We start from the raw sequence: 22,055 nt of genomic DNA, 5'->3' as shown, positions 1-22,055 counted from the left end.
TAGTAACACTTTTACCCAGGAGCAAAGCAGCAACCAGTGCGGATCTCTGAGAAGAGTTGTTTTATGCATACTGGGTTTCTTTCCTGCCTGCAACCACGCTGCAGCAACCTGCAGCTTCTGGATCAAATGCAAGAACATTTCTGGGCAAACAGTGGGTCATTTTGAAACTCCTGCCCTCATGTTAGGTGCCAGATTGCTGCTAAAATGCTCCCCTTCACTCTCCTCAACCCTCTCCCCACCTCCACAAATAGTTGATATCACTTCAGATAGCGTAGAACTGAACAGTGTCCTTCTTTTTGGTTTCACTGATAGCCTTCTTGCTTAAATGTGTAGTTTCTGTTTTGATATTTCAAATGTTCTATTTGTTTTATCTTTGTGAGATGCCTTGAGTGGCTTTTCTGACATCGATAAATATTTAAGAAGAAAAATCCAAGGCCTGCAGACATTACCTCTGTGGTTTCTGACAGCCTATTTTATTGCTATTTTGGAAAAGAAAGAAGAAAGAATTCCTCTGGAATCCTAAAAGCTCTTATAGATAGGTATTTCTGTTGCTTATTATTTCCTGAGCTATAAAAAGCTAATTACTAATTATGTGGGCGTGCCTTAGCATTGCATTTACTCATTTTGAATTCAAAGTAAGAAGATACTATGAAGGAGATGTGTGTGTGAGCATATGAAATAGCTTGCTAGATAAGTTCCTAAATAAGAACACCAGAGGAATTGGATTTTCACACAGAACGGGCAGTAATGGGAATTGGTTCTTTACAGTATCTGAGCAAATTCATGAAACCATCAGTAATTCCTTTGTTTGTTTAGTGTGATGAAATGAATATTATACACATGGCTGAATGAAGTGGGATGGTATCTTCCATTTTTAAAGCTGCAATCTTGGGAGCTGTTAGTTAGTTGGCACCGCCGGGGCTGAAGTCAAACCACTGCATTAGCAGTACCAAAGTGATGTCCCCAGGACACAAGGCTGGGCAGTGTGTATGGAAGCCCTCTTGGCCTCGCTGGTGTGGTCCATATGTTTGGCCCCACCTTGGCTGCAGGAGTTGCTGGAAGGAGGTGTACAAGGCACCATCCATCCATCTTAGGGACTCCAGATTTTGATTTACTCCTTGGCTTTATCTCCTGAAGATATCCTGCAAGGCAGAGGAGATTTAGGATAAGAGTTTTCCTTCTCCTAGATCGCCTACCTTCCCAGGTTGACGAGCCCCATCTGCCCCTCACATGCAGAAGCCACCTTCCTGACCATTGGACCCACTATCGGCCTCATCTGTTCACTCCTCTGGAGGCAAGTCCCTAACTCTCTCAGAGTTTGAGACCCATCGGCTACCCTCACCTGCTTTAGCCAGCCAGTTGAAGCTGTTTCCCAGGGAGTGGCCACTGTTGCAATGTTGACAGCTTCTAGGAGCCTCAGGTGAGAGCTGAGTACAGAGTGGGGACCAAAGGTGGACAAACTACTCCAACATAAGCACAGTGTGTCCTCCACCCTCCCCTAACATCCCATATACCCCTCTTGAATTCAATTAAACTTCCTTCTGAGCAGACATGTAAATGTTATTTTTTTTCTGGCAACATTTGGTAATAATGTCCTCAATTTCTGTTAAAAAAAACCCCATTACACAGAGAAATTACATAATAAGGACAGATTGGCAAAATCAAATAGATAAAACTGGAAAGTTCTATATCATGTTTACATCCATGAACATATATCTTTGGATATATATATTTTAAACGAGAAACCATAAGCTAATTTTAATATGGGTTTCCTTGCAAAATGTCGAGCATTCTTTTAAAATGCACCAGCACAGCTTACCAACAGGAATATCCAGCAGCAATAAATTCAAGAGGTGAAGGAACAAAATAATATCCAGTTCAGGTTTCCGTGTTACACTTTTCACAAAACCTTTCAGATTTTTATCTAGTTGCATCAAAATGTGGCTTCATGTTTGTGACCTGCAAGGGGTGATGTAAACTTTTATTGCCCACATTCTAAGACTGCTGCTACATTTCCTGAGTGGAAAACTTGTCAGTCCACCTCTTATGCAACATTTTAGCCCTGTTGGTGAGAGATTCACCCTTTAAATGTGCACAAGAAAGCTCTGTTATGCATCTTCCTTTCTAAAACCCTTCATGAATTCAATGCTATGAAAAATGCAAGTTTTGGCTTCCTATCGAACTAGCCAGTTTTAGAGTAACTGCATCTCAGTTGTTACGTTTGCTTATATGCTGGACTCTTACATATCAGGCTTTCTGTGCAGGGACTATTTTCTATGCCATATGTATGTGCTGCATTTTAAAACCATGGTGCCATGTGCCTTGACTGGCATTTATTCCTGTAGATCAGGGGTCAGCAACCTTTTTCAGCAGGGGGCCGGTCCACTGTCCCTCAGACCTTGGGACGGGGGGGGGGGCGGACTATATTTTTTGGGGGGGAAATGAACAAATTCCTATGCTCCACAAATAACCCAGAGATGCATTTTAAATAAAAGCACACATTCTACTCATGTAAAAATACACTGATTTCTGGACCATCTGTGGGCCAGATTTAGAAGGTGATTGGGCCAGATCCGGTCCCCGGGCCTTGGGTTGCCTACCCATGCTGTAGATCAAAGTCAGCAATATTGCCTTAAGACTAACAGCAAGGAGCAAGTAGAGGCTTAAAAAAAAGCAGTGTGTTTAATAATGGTAAGAAAATTGATTTGTGGCTGCTAGTATAAGTCAAAACTGGTTTTAGCATGGAAGGGGAACTCATAATTGAGTCAGTAAAGCAAGAGATTCTAAATCTCAGGATTGTGGGCCCCACTTTGGGCGAAAAGATTCCTGCATTTCAGGGGGTTGAGCTAGATGACCCTTGTGGTCCCTTCCTACTATAAAATTATATGATTCTATGTAGCCAGAAGGCTATCTAGAGAAAACCCCCACGATGCCGGGGTTACAAATCCACCACCCACAGTAGATCAACTAACTACAGAGTAGTGTGTCTCCATCTGAGTACAGGTGCCCTGGATGAAGGTTCTTTCAGGGCAAATTTATAGACTATTCAGTTTAAAACTTTTTATAGACCAGGTAGCTGCATGCTGTGTGGTAACTGTATCTCTGCATCGCTACTCACGAGGCTATGTTTTAGGATTATCCCAATGTGCTCTAAAAAATGTGTTTGGTTTATTGATAAGCTTTTTGAAAAACAGCACCACACCCCTCCCCTTGTTATCTATTAGATTGTTACACTTTCAGCTCTGATATAGATTTAACAATTGTGCTAAAATTGTGTTAATCTGCCCATCAGGATGTGCATCACCATGCCTATTAAGGACACAAGCCTGTTGGGAATCAATGGATATTTAATTATAGCATTTTATGAAATATTATTTTTAGAAGTAGACTGCTATGCTTGCTTTTAGAAAAATTGTTAGAACCTGTCCTGGAGCCGTCCAGCATACAGATCTGCACTGACAGATTTGTAGTAAAATTCATTGTTCTTATTTTCAGTATGTAAATATAACACAACTGAACTGAGGAAAATGCTTTAGCCTTACACTTTGAGGATTCCATTGGTGTGTGTATATGCTCCAAAGGACGTCCCAAATGCCAGTTCTTTTCAAAGTCTGCACTTGATGTTCTGAGTCTGAGGCTCTGATATTCCAAAGTCCAGTGCTTTGAGGAACTGATACATTACATTTTCTGGAGTTATCCTTAGTTCCATGATATTGCAGCTGTCAGTGTGAATGGCTCCAAGGAAAATGATATGATGCCATTTTTATTATTGTTTATATTGTAATTTCCTTCAACCAGGCAACTTCCTAGGATTTTTATTGGCCAAAACAGCTGATCCACAATAATGCATAAATCCTGATCAATGAGTATTTGATCAAAAGAGGGATGCCAGCAATTGCAATGCCACACTTACATTGTCGCACACCATTCAGGAATTGTGGTTTAGCTTATCCACTTATTATGTCAATCAACCTTTTGATGCTGAATCACATGAACTGCTTATGTTCATAACTACCCACACAGCTCCTCATTTTCCTAGCTTTAAATATTTAACGTATAAAGGTGTGAGTGGTTGGTGTAGTTGAAAATGAAGCTGCCGTTCTTGGTAGACTTTGACTTTAGTTGCAGCCCTGGAAAGTCCTTCAGTGTTGCCCCTGATTTGCTCCTAGTGCATTGAAGCTGAAGAAGAGTTGCATGCCCAAAGCCAGGCAAGTGATAATATGCTTCATGACTTTTCACCAAGTTTCCCAGCTCTGAGTTTGATACAATAACAACCAGACCACACTGGTTTTTCAAGAGAAATAAACAAGGCAGAGGGCCTTCTCGGTAGTGGCACCCACCCTGTGGAATGCCCTCCCACTAGAGGTCAAAGAGAACAACAATTACCAGACCTTTAGAAGGCATCTCAAGGCAGCCCTGTTTAGGGAAGCTTTTAATGTTTAATGGATTTCTGTATTTTAATGTTTGATGGATTTCTGTATTTTAGAATTTCTGTTTTGTTGGAAGCCGCCCAGAGTGGCTGGGGGAACCCGGCCAGATGGGCGGGGTATAAATAATAAATTATTATTATTATTATTATTATTATTATTATTATTATTATTATCTTAAGATGTAGTTTAATAAGCATTCCACCCTTCGTCTGAATTTTAGGTGTATTTTTGTTGTTGTTTAGTCGTGTCCGACTCTTCGTGACCCCAGGGCCGTCTTAAGCGCCCCTGGTGCCGTGGTGCGCCGGATCCTTCCGGCGCCCTCCCGCCCCGTTTCCCAGCGCGGCAGGCGGGTGGGCGCCGCTGCGCGACGGGCGGGCAGACACAGCGCGGTTGCTGTGCGCGGCGGACCGGCCAGCCAGCAGGTGGGCGCAGCTCGCGGCGCCCTCCTGGCGGTCTGGCATCGTGGTGCCCTGCGCCACCCAGCCTGGCCGTAGGGCCGGCCCTGCGTGACCCCATGGACCAGAGCACACCAAGCACTCCTGTCTTCCACTGCCTCCCACAGTTTGCTCAGACTCATGTTGGTGGCTTCGAGAACACTGTCCAACCATCTCATCCTCTGTCATCCCCTTCTCCTTGTGCCCTCCATCTTTCCCAACATGAGGGTCTTTTCCAGAGAGTCTTATCTTCTCATGAGGTGACCAAAGTATTGGAGCCTCAGCTTCAGGATCTGTCCTTCCAGTGAGCACTCAGGGCTGATTTCCTTCAGAATGGATAGGTTTGATCTTCTTGCCATCCATGGGACTCTCAAGAGTCTCGTCCAGCACCATAATTCAAAATATCAGCTAGGAATTCCTTAATAGTGGCTGTGGAAAGCAGCTTTTAAGGCCTTTTCTGATCTCTGGATCAGAAAACTGTGTTCAGTCTATATCTACTCCCCCTGTTATCAGGGGGATATCAGTATATCACACAGATGCCCCATGTACTAAGGAAAACGTATACTTTTTAATTAGAAAAAACACACACCGCTAAAAGCATGTAGTGGTCAAGAATTGCACATGCATTTTTGCTGCCAGAGAACACTGGTAAGACAGAGCAGCAGTGGGAACAGCGGAGGAGAAAGTGACTGTGATTTTAGTTGTGAGCAGTTGATCATTCATGTTTAACCATAGTTTGGCTTAGCATGACCAGGGGTTGTATACAGCAAAGGCGTCCTCTTCCCAGGAGGATTTCCATTTTATCCTGCACACCCCACCCCACCCCAGGTCAGCTAGAAAGGATCTGGGGGAAACCCAGAATAGATTTCTTGGGCACATGGAAGGCAGCAGGGAGAAGAGAGAGGAGAATTTGTGTTGTGGGAGCAGCAGTCCTTGCACAGATCAGATGAATTCACTGGGTACAACTCCATGCCTCTGTCTGTCTGTCTGTCTGTCTGTCTGTCTGTCTGTCTGTCTGTCTGTCTTAATTATTCACCTACAGATGTTCCTTCAAAACAGTAAAAGAAAAGCATGTCTTCAGTCTGTCCTAACTGTGCAAAGTTTGACCCATGAGCTAATATGTTGGATGCATTTGTTCCATCTTTGACTTTGAATGTGTAAAGCCTGACCCATGAGCCCTCCTGTCTTGGCAGGAGCAAATGTATCGGATGAGTTTCTGGTTTGTAGGTTAAAAGTAATCTCCATTTCATTGTATTTCTTGTAATATGGGGATCAACGCTACCAGGTGAGATAAATGTATTTCCAAAAGACTGACTTTGCCTGCCACATGGTGATCTTGTCATCTGTTATTAGTTTCCTCTTGATAGATGGCTGTGGATTCATTAGGTTTCATATCCCTTTTTTTGATCCCCACCTGAACTGGGTGTGATTCAGAAATGATTTAAAGCTGCAGTGCTTGGATTTTAGTCCTATTCACTGCAGTAGGCATACCAGATGACAAACAGAAATCAGAGACTGAGGAGCTGGAGTTTGCCCTGCCATCTCTCAGTTGCTTGTCGCAGCAAGAACTGGAAATGGATGCAGAAAGACTCTCATCAACTTTTGCTATGCTTTTGATCAGGGTGCTGTGTATAAAGGGGAAGCAATTAAACAGGCCAGGGAGATATTTTCATAATGACTCATCTGCTGAAATATGTAATTTACGAGAGAGGATTGTGGATAATATTGCTGTGTTGCATATAATAGGGAGGATGTTTTCTTATAGTAGTTGTCATTGTAGTCCTGAGGGGGAGAAAGAGCTGCAATGAGTTGACTTTCCCCTTGGAGGTAATTGATGGGTTCTGCTGAGAGAAAGAAATAATAGAATCATAGAACTGCAGAGTTGGGAGGGATCCCGAGGGTCATCTAGTCCAACCCCCAGCAACGCGGAAATCTCAACTAAAGCATCCAGGACAGATGGCTGTCCAAATTCTGCTTAAAACCTCCAGTGAATGAGAGTCAACCATCAGGCTTCTGATGTTGTTACAGTTACAAAAGAAAGTTATAAACAAGCATTTTAGCAGTCTGGGGGTTCTTTGTTGCAGAATGTTGCACAGTGCAGTACAAATGCAAATATGTTCTAAATTTCCCGTAGGATTTAGGGCCTCTTATCAAGCAGAGGTATCATCAGTGCACTGGGAAATTATATTTTATTTTATAAATTTATTAATAATCTTTCACATACATCTCAAGGCATTTCATAACCCCATAACAGAAACAACTAAAAGAGGCTTTGAAACATTGCAAATAAACCCTTTAAAACCAATAAAAAACTAAAGATGGGGTTAAACAATACAAACAATACAATACAATACAAATAATACAATACAAATAATACAATACAAATAAGCACCCAAGGTGCTTAAAAAAATTTCACACAAGAAATCAGCCAGATGGGAATCTTCATCATTATTCCATGCTTAATACTTGCACATTGCAGATGTAGGATTTTGCCCTTGAATCTTTCTCTTATCTAGCCTGGCCACTGTTTGGGCAGGATTTTGATGGTGATCTTTGTTTCTCTGACCCTTGCTCTCTTTTTCAGTTAGTCTCTAGATTACATGCATGCTGAATGCCAAGCCTCCAAGTGCTCATAGTGAACACAGTGGGAAATTCCATCTACCTAAAACTGTGATTTATGTAAGAGCCATTATTTCTCTCCCTTGTTTGGCTCCTCCCAACATGATTGCCACCATTATCTCCTCTGGCATATGGTTATTGTATTTCCAGATGTCATAATTTGATCATAGGAGGCACCAACTATCCCACATACGATTTGAGAAGCCCATCTGCCGTTACAGCTTAATATTGTCACAATATTTTCACTCTGCTTTACTTTCCAAATGGCAGAACCTTTGTAAAACGGTTCATTTGCCTCCTTTGTTTAGGCATGATTAGTATTACTCTCTCTGTGGAAATATAACTTGAATCTCAGAACTGGGGCTCTCATTCCAGATCATGTCTAATACAAGGCACTCAGTTCCATGTGCAGTTTTTTAAAAAAACGTTGCACTCTAGCAAAATTTCCTTTATGCCGTTTCAAAAACTGAGCTACTAATCTCAATTGGTTCTTCTCTGATGCTGCTTGTATAAGAGACACTTCATACTTGGCACGGGAGTCATGCTTGCAACAGCCACACCAATGTTATGGTGGTGCTCCCCACATCAAACACACCAAATACAAAAGGCAGGTGCATAATTCTAAACATACAGTGGAGAGCCTTGGTTGGCTGCATGGGCTTCCTGCTTGCCCTTTATATGCTTCCTATGGGTTGTAAAACCAGTTTAGCAAAGGGCAAACGTGACTGACATGTGAAGTGTGATGAACATCTATATCTTCCTTCAGTTACTGGAACCTGGTCTCTGTATTTATAACCTTAGATGTCAAGGCTGTAACTCCACTTATTATTATTATTATTATTATTATTATTATTATTATTATTATTACCAGGGGGACTCCTTACAGGGACCCTCCCCCAGTCATCCTGACCAGCACTTCGCCCAGTGACAGCACTAGCAGCGGGTCAGGAGGAGGGAATGAGGAATGGAGCGGGGTGGAGAGAGGGCTCTCAGAGCCTAGGCACTGACCCAGCTGGCCAGAGAGGGAAGGGCAACGCTCCAGTCAGAGGACGGGAGAAGGAACGCAGCCCTTTTTGGCGCCCACATGCAGGGCTAGGGGTAGGTGCCTTGGGGTGCCCAGGCTTTTGTGCTGGCCAAAGAGCCGGAAGCAGCTATTGCCGGATTCTGAATCGGACTAGGCAGTCATGTTTTCTGATATCTCTGCACTGTAAATAATATGCACAATAAAACTCTGAAAGATAGAGCAGACTGGAGCGTATTTACTCAAGAGCAGCCACAACAATCCCCTGACAATTATTTTATATATATATAAAACAACAACAACCCACCTTCCCTCCAAGGGACCCAAGGTGACATGCATAGCTCTCCCTACCCACAACAACAACCCTCTGAAGTAGGCTAGGCTGAGAGACAGTGACTTCCTTTTCCTCACAGTGATAATAATAATAATAATAATAATAATAATAATAATAATAATAATAATAATAATATATTATTTATACCCCACCCATCTGGCCGGGTTCCCCCAGCCACTCTGGGCGGCTTCCAACAAAACATTTAAATACAGTAATCCATCAAACATTAAAAGCTTCCCTAAACAGGGCTGCCTTAAGATGCCTTCTAACGGTCTGGTAATTGTTGTTCTCTTTGACCTCTGGTGGGAGGGCATTCCACAGGGTGGGCGCCACTACAGTGCTCTCTTTTTTGCCCATATTTCATTGCAGCTATTTCACCACAAATTCCTAGTCCAATACACTAACCACTACACCACACTGGCCGTGTTTTAAACTTTTCTCCTTGTGCGCCACTTACCCAGTCAAGATCCCCATTTCAGCAGATCCTTGTTCCGCAATGGAAAAATGCACAGGCACCTGTGGTTTCCCCCCCCCCTCCATTGGACAAATATGCTTCTGGGGTGGGATAAAGTGGCTTTGATAGGGAAAATAGCATGGTAGAAATAGCTGCCATCCAGCTACTCCTGTGAGCAGAGTCACAGCCCCTCACACTGGAAAATACAGCCAAAGATCTCGTGTGTAATGTGCAGCTTGGCTCAGTGCACCTGAGGTAGACCATGGTCAGAAAACGGAAGCACTCCTACTAAGCGGGGATAAATTTCCAAACTAGTTTTAACGGGTGGTGACATTTTACTGTTAATTACTGTCTGAAGGAGTGTGGCCCTGTTGCAAATAGGAGACGAGCCAATTGGCCTCTTATGTTCAGGGTCAGCTTTCAGCTTTGTGTTTAAATCTGCTCACCTGGAAGATTGACTTTTTAAAGAAAGTTTGTTTGTATATGCCCTTATGAAACCGACTATTTCTTTACCAAGGTGTAATGGGTGCTGTTGAAGCAATAGTTTCTGTTCTGCTGAAATTGCATTTAGTTTGTCAGACCTTGCTAAGAGAACACGAGAGAAATGTGATCAAATGAATTCTGAAGTGCTAGGCGGCTGTCGAAACACAGAAAGTAACTGATGATTCTTTCTCTGCTGAAAAGTCATGATTCCTGCCTACTATTTATAGCTGGTTGCTTCCAAAACTGGGTTAGGTGTGGTGTTTCCATCAAAGTACAAAGAGTTATGAGCTTCCCGTCATTCACAAAAGCCTCAAGTTATTTTCTGCAGGTAGAAGACTGATGCACAATACAATATATATATATGCTGCAATCCTATCCCCACTCTCCCAGGAGTGAGTCCTGTTGAATTCAATGAGACTTACTTCTGAGTAGAGGATTGCGCTGTATTTGAAGGACTAGCGTTAAGCATTTAATATTGTGATGAATGAATTGTGATGAATGAATAGCAGCCTTATACTGCAACTCTTTGCAATGAAACACATAATAACTTAAATGATCAGATGACAAGGCCATGACTAGCTGACCCTACATGTGGAATGGAGCCTTGAAGGTCCTGGCTTTCAACCTCCTACCTAAATTTTATATTTATGTGCATGTTTTACCTGAGCTCCGCCTGACGGCTGGTTTTGTCCTTGGTATTAAGAGCTGAGGAAGGGAAGGTGGTGGTGGTTTTTGTTTTGTATTGTTGCTATGCTCTGGACATTCCCACTTTGACATTGTTGGGACAGTCTCAGCATTTAAAGCACAAGCATCCTGGGGACTTTGGCTTGTTGAGGGTGTTGGAAATTGTAGCTCTCTGTGAGAGGTAAGCTACAGTTCCCAGGATTCTTGCGGGGGTGGGGGGTTAACTTAATTATGCTGTAATTGTAGTTAACATGTGTATGCAGCCTGTGTCACGTATTTGCGTGCCCTAGAACCCATTTTGAGGGGCTTTCTACTCTTTGGGGGACATAATTAATCTGTACACCTTGAGGTGTTATGAAATAGGCAGAAAAAAACGTTTTTGTTTGTGAGTAGACCCCTTTTATTTTAAAGTGATTTGGCACCCAAATGACGCAAAGCTGTCATAACCAGAAAGCTGAAAATTTCCTTTTCACATTCCAAACTTTTCACAAGCTGATGCCCGTTGGTCGGCGGAGGCTGTGTGGCTGTAGGGAGAGGGACAGTCTTGAAATATATTGTGGTGGAGGATGCGGGAGGGGGGTGGAACATAACCTCTATTTGGGGCTTGAAAGCCGCATTCGTTTCCTGACAGAACACAATTTCATGGTATCTTTGGCACCAGAGCCAAACTATCCGTTGAGATAAAGGTTCAGTCCAATACCTTCAATGCTGTGAGATATAAATCGGGGGGGGGGGCACTTACTAATCTGTGCAGAGGCAGTAGCTGCTTCAGCTGTGTTGGTGTCTCATTTTGAGAGTGAGGAGAAATGCAAAATCCTACTCTATGTGCAGCGCCTGGGTCAGGGCCAGCTGTTTCACTCTCTGAGGCAGCAAGTCAAGGTGCATCGTACGCAGGGACAACCAAGTTATTTTGGCACCTGAAGCAGAAAACCCCACAAAATAGCTTTCTGGGCTTTGCCTTTAATGACACCCAAAATCAGCCACTGGCTTACTACTACTACTACTACTACTACTACTACTACTACTACTACTAATATAGTGGTTGCCTTTTCTTGAGATGCTACAGCCTGATTACTGTATGGGTTATTAATTATTATTATTTATTTATACCCCACCACCTGGCTGGGTTTCCCCAGCCACTCTGAACGGCTTGCAACAGAATATTAAAAACACGATAAAACATCAAACCTTAAAAACTTCCCTAAACAGGGCTGCCTTCAGATGTCTAGATGTCTTCTAAAAGTCAGGTGGTTGTTTATTTCCTTGATATCTGATGGGAGGGCGTTCCACAGGGTGGGTGCCACTACCGAGAAGGCCCTCTGCCTGGTTCCCTGTAACTTCGCTTCTTGCAATGAGGGAACTGTCAGAAGGCCCTCGGAGCTGGACCTCAGCGTCTGGGCTGAACGATGGGGGTGGAGATGCTCCTTCAGGAATACTGGGCCAAGACCATTTAGGGCTGCGGTTTGTTGCCATCCGTCCTCTCCTACAGAGCAGCCACATAATCTATTGAATCAACAGATAGAGTCTGGGACTGGGATAAGAATTCGTATGTTCAGCAGGTCCGGAATAGAGTTGGATTCTGGCTACCACTGGAAAGCTATTGATTCTGACACCCGAACTGGCAGTTTTACCAGTGCCACATAATAATCTTTCCACGCTTGCAAAGCATTGATCCTTTCATGTAGTAGCAATGACCTTCCTGCCAATTCAGAATAGGCTAGGAACCTTCATTGCAATGTTTCTGGTGCCTGCTGAAAACATTTTTTGTTTAGGCTAGCTTGCCCAGACATGTGATTTTAATATATCTATCTGTATAGAAGTCCACTTTACCTATCTTTTGATAAATGTTGTGTCTACTCGTTTTGAAAGTTTGGTTTTACACACACACACACACACACACACACACACACACACACACACACACACCACTGCTTCTTGCTGCAATCTGGATCAGTTCAGCTTAAATTGTGTCTATCCTGTGCTGACAAGGTTGTAGCCAAAGATGGTGTCTTCAAGCTGAGATGATTCAGGCAAAAGATAATTGTATTTGACTCAGTTGCTTATGAAAAAACATTGCTCCTTTGCATGACAATTCCTTGCTGCACTGTCTTGATTATGCAACCATTTTTTAATAAATAAATAAATAAATAAATAGATGATAGATAGATAGATAGATAAATAAATAAATATCTCTTGGGCCCTTGACTCCTTTCCAATCTAGTTTCTATTACCCTCTCATGGGTTGTTCTTTCCTTGGATTACATTCCCACAGCTTGACTGCAGCCTACACTGCATTGCCCTGTATTTTCTGTCATCTACCTTAATGTGTGTCCTGGGCATCTGTCATGTGAGAAATCTTCTTGGCAACCAAGAAATGCTGTGAGCTACATGTCCTCCTTCTCTGTGTAGCAGAGCTGGATTATGGCAGCAAAATTACTTGTACAAAACCAAAATCCAAAATGGTTATCATCAGACAAAATCCATATTCTGCAGGCACATTGGATAGTTCAGCACTGTTTTGGGCTGATTTCTAAGAGATCCAGGTTGTAACTATATTACAATTATGTCCAATTTCTGCACCCAGAACCACCAGCGTAGCTGCCTGTATTTACATACTTTGTACTGGTTGAGATCATATATATTATTATTTTGCAGAGGGGCAGTTGGGAGTCATTGTGGTATGTGTGTACCAAGGAGGGGTGTTGGTTATGTTAATGTTATTTATATTTACTTTGAATCATGACCACATACCCGATAGCAGGGGTCAGCAAACTAAGGCCCACGGGCCAGATCAGACCCAATTGCCTTCAAGATCTGGCCCTCGGACTGTCCGTGGATTGGCGAGGGGATTCTGTTCATTCAGGCTGCACCATTTCCCCTCCTGCGCCTTCCCATTTACCCCCCCTCTCCCTCACACACATCGCGGTGGCCCTTCCTCCCTCCCTCCTCCTGGCTTCTCCCTGCCCTGCCTAGAGGAGGAAGGGGGCTGGGCTGAGCTGGCTGAGCACCATTTTAAGCAGCCCCTCTCTGGAGCCAGCCCTTTCGCACCGCTCATCTTCCCTCCGCCATTCCACCACCACCCTGGTGTTCCTGTGGGCCAGAGAGTGGAGCGGACGAGCTCACTTTGCCTACCCACGAGAAGCGGCAGCAGCGGTGGTGGTGGTGGCAGTCCCTGGGAAGGTAAGCGCAGTGGCTGGGGGTGGGGGTGGAGAGGAGGACTACTTGCCCCACCACCTCTTCTTCCAGCTCCCTTCCCCAGTGCTGCTTCTCCAGCCCGCCACAAGGTCTGAGGGACAGTGGACTGGCCTGCGGCTAATTTATTTTTGCCAACCCCTGCCTGATACAGTAGACTTCCCTGCCTGTTGTCCTCCAGATGTTATATAGACAACAACTTTCACCCTCCTCCAGCCAGTGTATTATCTGAAGCTGATGGATGTTGCAATCCAAACAATCTGGAGGGCACTGGGTCAAGGAAGGCTGCTTTAGAGTTTTAAGCATGTAGCGGGGGGGGGGGGGAATACACACCACCATACGTAAAACCAAGTTTTCCTTTGTGACCATACTTTCTATTTTAGAAAACCAAGATATATCATTAGAATTCTGTAGAAGCGCCCCAATTTTGCATTGCTTTCCACAGCCAGGCCATAGATCACAATCCCAGTTTATTCCACATTTCCTTCTGTTTCTAATTCCTATGGAGCAGAGAACTGCCTGTTTGCTTCTGGGCCCAATTCAAGGTGCTGGTTTCAACCTTTCAAGCCCAAAATGGGATATGACCCAATTAACCTCTCCCTGTAGCAGCCTGCCAAACTCTTAAGATCTGCTGATGAGGCTCCTTTTGAAGTGTTTGTCAGTGAGGGAGGAAACCCTGCTCTGTCATGGTACCCTGGCTGTGGAACACCCTCTCTGCAGAAGTATGGCTGTCACCAACGTCATTAACTTTTCGATGCCAACTCAAAAAAATTGTGTCTGCTCTGGGCACTTTAGTTGCATAACATGGCCTACTGTGTTTTAATGACTTAAAGTTGTTTGGACTGCATTTAATAGTTTTTATTTCATGGTTGTAGGACCATTTTTGGTTGTCTTTGATACACCACCCTGATATCTAATGGATGAAAAAGTAGCCCTGTTTAGGGAAGTTTTTAATATTTGATATTTTATTGTATTTTTAATATTTTGTTGGAAGCCGCCCAGAGTGGCTGGGGAAACCCAGCCAGATGGGCAGGGTATAAATACCTTATTATTATTATTATTATTATTATTATTATTATTATTATATCTAAAAACTTTTAGCATACCAAATTCCCATGAAAAAATTGTATTTGTAAAGGGAAAGCAAAAGGAGAGGCTAAATTCATTCTTGTCCAGTGGCTTCAATTTTGACATTTCATTTAAGTCTACTGTGTGAATTGCAGGTCCTTCTTGTCTGGTTGCTCTCAAATGAAGGATGTGTCTGACCTTGGCATTACTTTTAATACTTAACCCAGCTGCACCAAAGCAGCAGGGTGATGCTAAAGACATGAAGAGTGTTGTCACATTGTGTTCTCCTGACCCAGGTCCAGATAACCAGTTACATAATCAGAGGCAATTGCTTGGGGGAAGAGATAGAAACGCAATGCTGTCCTGGTATGTCGGACAATGAATGGAAATGGCTCCAACTAGCATAGACCATGTCATCACATAATGGATATTTCCAAGTCTTGATATATGGCCTAGGTAGGCTGAAACTTGGATATGAGGATTGATAAACCCTGAAATGTCTTATTGCTTTATCCATTTTTTCGCATTTGAGAAAAGACAGTACATAACTCTTTGTTCTTTGATTTCTTTTAGTTGTGTTGGTGTAGAAGAAGATGAGGCTCCAGATATTGATATCTACCACTGTCCAAATTGTGAGAAAACCCATGGAAAGTCTACTTGTAAGTATACAGTAGTCCCCTGACCAATAGAGTCCTTCTGTTACATTGCAAGTACTGTACTATTCTCTTACCCAAAATATTGTATGGCTTGTATCATTGTGCATGCAGAACAATTTCCGTGAGCATAATGAAGCTTCCTCTCCCCCTCCTGACTCCTCCTCCACCCTGAGCACCCCCATAGCTGGTTCTGGCACATGGGTGAAGAGGAGGCAAGTGAAGCTCTGTGGTGCTTGCAAAAAACATTCTGCATGTGCGATAATTTAGTGGAATAAAGTCTGATACAGAAGTGGAATATATAGGACTAAGCCTGGCCCAGCTCTAGGGGTAGTCTCAGTGGCGCAGGGCGCTAGGGCGCCGGCCGGCAGGTGGGTGCTGCGCGGCAAAGGGCACCGGAGCGATTTTCGCGCCACGGCGCCACGGCGCCCGACCTGCTTGAGACAGCCCTGGACTAAGCCCATATTTTCTGTTTATGATAAATACCTTTAAAAAAGCATGGACAACAAACTGATGTTGTTATTAAATATTTTTGGTTAAAACTCGGGTAAGCACAGATTCAAACAAACATGCAAATTCATTATCTGATGACTGAAATGCCAAGTGATAACTTATATGGGTAAATGGACCCTCACAGACAGATCTTTCATAGTTCCTCACATTGGTTTAAAATAATTGATTTTCAGCCAGCTCAGTTCGCCCATCCACCTCCCAGCCATCAAGAAAAATCTAGAAAAATCACAGGAAATTTTTTGAAATTCTTTAGCTCTTGGGAGTAAGCACTATTCAACTAAGCAGGGTTTAACTTCCAAGTAAATATGCATGGACTTACTTCTGAGTAAGGATAAGATTAGAAATATGACATTTTCTTGCTATGATACAGCAGGTTGTGTTAAGGCAGACAGTCAAAAACACTTTAAGAAAGGGTTCAGCATATTTGCCTTCTTCGAGGTAGGTTTAAAAGGCTCAACTCTTAGAGAAAAACACACACATCAGAAAAGGGTTGCATAAGTCAATTGTAAAGGGAATAATTTTCCAATTGAATAACTTATCTGGAAGAGAAGCAATGTGGCAGAAAATTCTCCTTGTCAGTAATGACCTCCTTTATAAGAGATAAAATGTTAATTTTCCTTTTGCCGTCTTGGATGAAATTCTTCAGTAACAACACAGCAATGTATATGATATTTAATTCCTCATAATTTAGGAGTGAAAGATAAAGTGAATAAATGACTAAAAATGAATGGATAGATAAGACAGAAGTGTATCAGCTGGAAGTGGGGAATTGAGATGCGAACATATATCAGAGTATTTCAAGTTTTATTGGATGATTTTAACGTAGGGTTTATGATTTACCTAACAAGAGAACCTCAATAAAACGCTGAGTGAGGGGCAGGGGAAGGAATTTGCTACCTCAGGTTGCAATATGTTTGTCTGTCTAATATTAATATAGGTTGATAGTGCAGTTCCGTTCTTTGCCACACAAATATATGATTTATCTTTTACTGTCCTCAACGTATTTTGGGATCTGTAGAACACACCCCTTTACCTTGTCTGTTTTTATAGGCCTCCTGTGTAAAGGGAATGAGGAACCGCTAGTGCTCAGGATCAAAGTTAAACAACTTTTCAAATAAGACAATAAGTGTAATATTCCAGTTATTATGACAACTGTGTTTTGGGGAGAAATCTAGTATTGAATACTTTGAGCACATTTTGGCTTCTTAATACTCAACAAAATCTGGCCGTGGCAATTTGCTGTACACAGTCAAATATCTGCTGGGAGTGTAGACAAAACAGGGCATTTCTATTAAGTATTTTGTGGTTTTATATCTTGATTTTATTCTGTGAGCTGCCCTGAGACCTCCAGGTATAGGGCGGTATAAATAATAATAATAATAATAATAATAATAATAATAATAATAATAATATACTGTAAAATCTGCACATGATTTTCATAAAGTAGACTCTTAAAGGCTTTTAACTAAAGTTGGCATTCCATGGTGTGACACAGCTGGGTTTGGATGATTTTTTGATTTCAAAATAATAATTCCCAAAATAAGATTTGGGAAAATGACAAATGCTGAGGAGCAGTTAAAGCAAATGGGGCTGCCTGCCCTCAGCCAACCTACACCCCTCTTTCTTTCTTTCTTTCTTTCTTTCTTTCTTTCTTTCTTTCTTTCTTTCTTTCTTTCTTTCTTTTCATTTCATTTATAAACTGCCCTTCATCATAAGATCTCAGGGTGGTTCAGAGAGTAAAATACAGGATAAAAACATGAAAATAAGGAAAACAAACCAGAGGATCGCACTGAATATCAGCTCCCTCCTCCTTAGTCTAAGTGTTTATCAAATTTGAGTCCACAGCTGTAGGACTACAACTCCCTTCATTGCTTGCTAGCTGTGGACCCCAAGTTTGAGAAACACGGGTCTAAGTGCTGATTTTGTAGAAGTACTAATCAGAGAATAGGATGGGGGCAAAACTAGAATTCCTTGGATCTGCCTCTTACATTGGCTTTGACGCTACATACTGTTTAACTCCCTGCCCTGTCTGCCCTACCAATCCCAATGGACACAAACCAACACTGTGGAGACACACACCTTAATATAGGGACTAAATAAAATAATGCTGGTACTAGTCATATCTATTGTTGGCTTCCATCTGTCTCGGGAAACAATGGAGTACTGGGCCCTTGTGGGTGAAGTCAAACTGTTGGAAGGTTACAGTGCCTGCTGTGGCTTGTAGAGACTGATGTGGGAGAGACATGTTTTGTTGCAGCTGGGGCAGATGAAGGCAGCCAGTTGTGCTGATGCAGATGTACCATGGCGTTTCTTCTCTCTGTGCTTCTTCTCCCAGCGGCCATTCCTTCTCTGGTCGCTCCTATGGGTGCACGACCTGACTGACTGAAACCCAAACCATGCCTTAAAAGTCAATATGCAAAACAGGCAAACCATAATTTGGGGCTCCTGATAGGAGTTGGTGTGGTGGGGTGGTGGCAGCACACACCTGGCCTCTGGTTGGTCACATCACTACTGCTTATGGGGAAGTAGAGGAGGCGGCAACAGAGATGTTGGTGCAGTGTAAAAGCATCAGCTGGAGCACCAGATTCGATTTGCATTCGCATCATGTTGACCTCAGCACTGCCTCACCTGTACTCCTCTTTCTCCATCATTGACTGGAGTTCAGGTGAGCACCCCTGTTCACCACACTGTCTGCTACTTCTCCGCTTGTATTTTCTGTCTGCTCTGAACAACAGCTGAAACTGTGTGTACAATTTCAGTTCTAAGTTAGTGAGATTGTTACGAGGTGTACATCAGCCTGGATATCTGCCCACCACATGCATAGATAAACCCAGCGTATCCTATGGAGAGCAATGGAGTCGGGGCATGCGATTGTTTAAAATGTGTGTATACCCAGTATAGAATTTGTCACATCACACCAGGAAGTAGAAAATAATTGGTTTATTCCATGGAAGTGAAGGACAGAGCATGCAAGTGCTACTTTAGATAGCAAGTTGTGAATATGTGGGCAGGGACTATGATTCACAGAATATCATTAACATTCCCTAACTACCCCAAACCTAGAGAGTTGAGTGCAACAGTTTGCCACTGACTCACACTAAAGAGGAAAAAAAACTAAATTGGGGGCAGGCGGAATACCTGATCTTGGAGCAAATGAGGCACAAAGTCAGGGATTTGAACTCTGTGCCTTCTGTGAGAGCAAAGTTTGTTTGTTTGTTTGTTTTACTGCTCATTAGCAAAGGATTGCAGGACGGTTTACATTATAAAAACATCAAAATGCACAACCTAACGATGAATGAAACATTAACGCCTGCCAACCCCCCTCAGTTCTCCCCTAGAATCCTGTGTCAGCAAGGCAACAGAATTCCCTCACCCATTCCTTTGGTTCATGGTCCAATGAAGTGTAGGGATGGCCCTTGAGATTGCTGAGGAGCAAAGAGGGGGAGCTGTGAGCTGACTATTGAAAAACTTGGGGTTTAAATATACTTTGGATCCAACTAACTAGGAGAAGGGAAGAGGCTTGCTTAGTGAGTGAAGAGCAAGACACCAAATCCTTCAAACTGTGTCTGTTCCTTCTGGTTTACTGTAGTCTTTCATAGCAGATAGATTTGAAGGGAAGGGAACGACCGTATATTTTGGAAGACCACGTCTTTATCGCTACAATTCCTGGATCATAAATCTACTCTTAAGAGAGACCTTTATTGTCTGCGTGAGGTCTGGTTCCTGCTGACAGGAGGCTGATAACTAGATCTTTTGGGCAAATGCAAGGATTAGTGCTCTGATTTCTTCTGCAACTCTCAGGGTCAGGATGTTAGCTGCTCTTTCCAGGTCATGTGTGAGAGATAGGAACTGTACCAGGGTCACAGTTACTTTACAAGGGGATGCCTTTTATATCAAACTTAACACCAACTGCACTAATGCCATGATCCATAGAAATAAACCATATCCACCCACTTCAAGCTATGGTTTCAGATGTCATACCATAGTTAAGCTTCCTTAATCGTGCTTCGACATTGTGTCTAAACTGACCCATGTAGACTAAAGTCCTAAATATACTCACTAGGCACTAAGTCTCATTGAACACAGTGGGACTGCCTCTAAGTAAGCATTTACAGTGTTAGTTATTTTCAGCGTGATCGCTCAGAAGTAAGTCTCCTTCTTTCAGCGGTGTTCTCCTTCATCTGATTTACTTACTGCAAGATTTGCAGCAAAGATAAGCACTCATTGTTATTATGAAAGTTGTAGGAATTTTTTTTTTCTTTTAAGAAAGGATGCCTAGTGCACACATTCCACGACAGATGCCTTCCAGATGTCAAACATAAAAATAACTTTCTCCTTGTACTTTCTACTTTACTATTGCAGCCTGCTGACTAGTTTTTAGGAAATTGCTTCCTCTTGGATGACATTTACAGTAATTTTGATTTAATTGCATTTGTGTAGGCAATGCTGAAGAAATGGACATTTGTTAAAAACGTGTTTCTTGGGATAATTCGGTGGAAGACAAAAGGTTTCGGTAGAGTCGGACCAGGGCCTGAGTTTTGCTGCAGTTGGGGGGAAAACATCAACTGCCTTTTAATTATTATTAGAAGCAAGTTTGTGAGGCCGTTGCTGGCAAAAGTTTTTTGAGGACTGGAATGCTAGTTAGAACTGGGGGACAAATCAGGGATGCATTCATTCATACAATACTCAGAGTGATATGAATCATGATAACTAGTAAGTGTGTCACTGTAGGACATGCGCATTGAGATCATGCTGTACATGTCAGCATCTTGGAGTAGGCATTCACTACTTCTCATTTGCAGATGGCGACCACCACTTATTCTCATGTTCTGTAAATTGGGAAGCTTTAATAACCTCACCCCATCACATCCTATTCCTGCCATGGTGAATACAGTGCCACTGCTTCCAGGAGGCCACTTCTGCTGATCTGTGTCACCCGCCCCCATGTGCCACCACCAATTTCCAATATCTTTGTTTCTGCATCCCACTCATGTTGTGACTCCTCTTTTCATACAAGTAACTGTGTTTTCCGCAGCAGAACAAAATAGCTTGTGGGATCCAGCAGCATAGCTGGCATGGGAATGGATGATCGCTCCCCACTGCTGCTCTCTGAAATTTGCCCTGTAGGTAGGAGCAGAACAACCAAAGCAACACTGTGCTTTCAACTCCCAGGACTGGTGCAAGAGAGGGTGCCATGTTGCTGTTGTTTAGTCGTGTCCGACTCTTTGTGACCCCATGGACCAGAGCACGCCAGGCACTCCAGTCTTCCACTGCCTCCCGCAGTTTGGTCAGACTCATGTTGGTGGCTTCAAGAACACTGTCCAACCATCTCGTCCTCTGTCGTCCCCTTCTCCTTGTGCCCTCAATCTTTCCCAACATCAGGGTCTTTTCCAGGGAGTCTTCTCTTCTCATGAGGTGGCCAAAGTATCGGAACCTCAGCTTCAGAATCTGTCCTTCCAGGGAGCACTCAGGGCTGATTTCCTTCAGAATGGATAGGTTTGATCTTCTTGCAGTCCATGGGACTCTCAAGAGTCTCCTCCAGCACCATAATTCAAAAGCATCAATTCTTCGGCGATCAGACTTCATTATGGTCTAGCTCTCACTTCCATACATCACTACTGGGAAAACCATAGCTTTAACTATACTGTACGGACCCTTGTCAGCAAGGTAATATCTCTGCTTTTGAAGATGCTGTCTAGGTTTGTCATTGCTTTTCTCCCAAGAAGCAGGCGTCTTTTAATTTCGTGACTGCTTTCACCATCTGCAGTGATCATGGAACCCAAGAAAGTAAAATCTCTCACTGCCTCCATTTCTTCCCCTTCTATTTGTGATGGGACCAGTGACCATGATCTTAGTTGTTTTTTTTTTATGTTCAGACCATATTTTGCGCTCTCCTCTTTCACCCTCATTAAAAGGTTCTTTAATTCCTCCTCACTTTCTGCCATCAAGGTTGTGTCATCTGCATATCTGAGGTTGTTGATATTTCTTCCGGCAATCTTAATTCCGGTTTGGGATTCATCCAGTCCAGCCTTTCGCACAATGAATTCTGCATATAAGTTAAATAAGCAAGGAGACTATATACAGTCGTACTCCTTTCCCAATTTTGAACCAATTAGTTATTCCATATCCAGTTCTAACTGTATCTACTTGTCCCACATAGAGATTTCTCA

At 42.9% G+C, this 22,055-nt stretch overlaps 1 protein-coding gene across 2 annotated transcripts in view; it reads left to right on the top strand.

Annotated features, from left to right (window-relative positions):
* The window catches only part of PHF2 (PHD finger protein 2), a 113,127-nt gene that overhangs the window by 39,813 nt on the left and 51,259 nt on the right, over window positions 1–22,055 (top strand). For both annotated transcript variants that reach the window (XM_035106300.3, XM_088663270.1), the window contains exon 2: window positions 15,293–15,378. In XM_035106300.3, the coding sequence (XP_034962191.3) occupies window positions 15,293–15,378 (86 nt within the window). The remainder of the gene's footprint in view (window positions 1–15,292; window positions 15,379–22,055) is intronic.

Source organism: Zootoca vivipara, chromosome 2 (assembly GCF_965207765.1).
Source record: "Zootoca vivipara chromosome 2, rZooViv2.hap1.1, whole genome shotgun sequence".
In the NCBI taxonomy this organism is placed as follows: Eukaryota; Metazoa; Chordata; class Lepidosauria; order Squamata; family Lacertidae; genus Zootoca; species Zootoca vivipara.
Note: the sequence above shows the minus strand (reverse complement) of the source record. Positions and strands in the feature narration are given on the sequence as shown.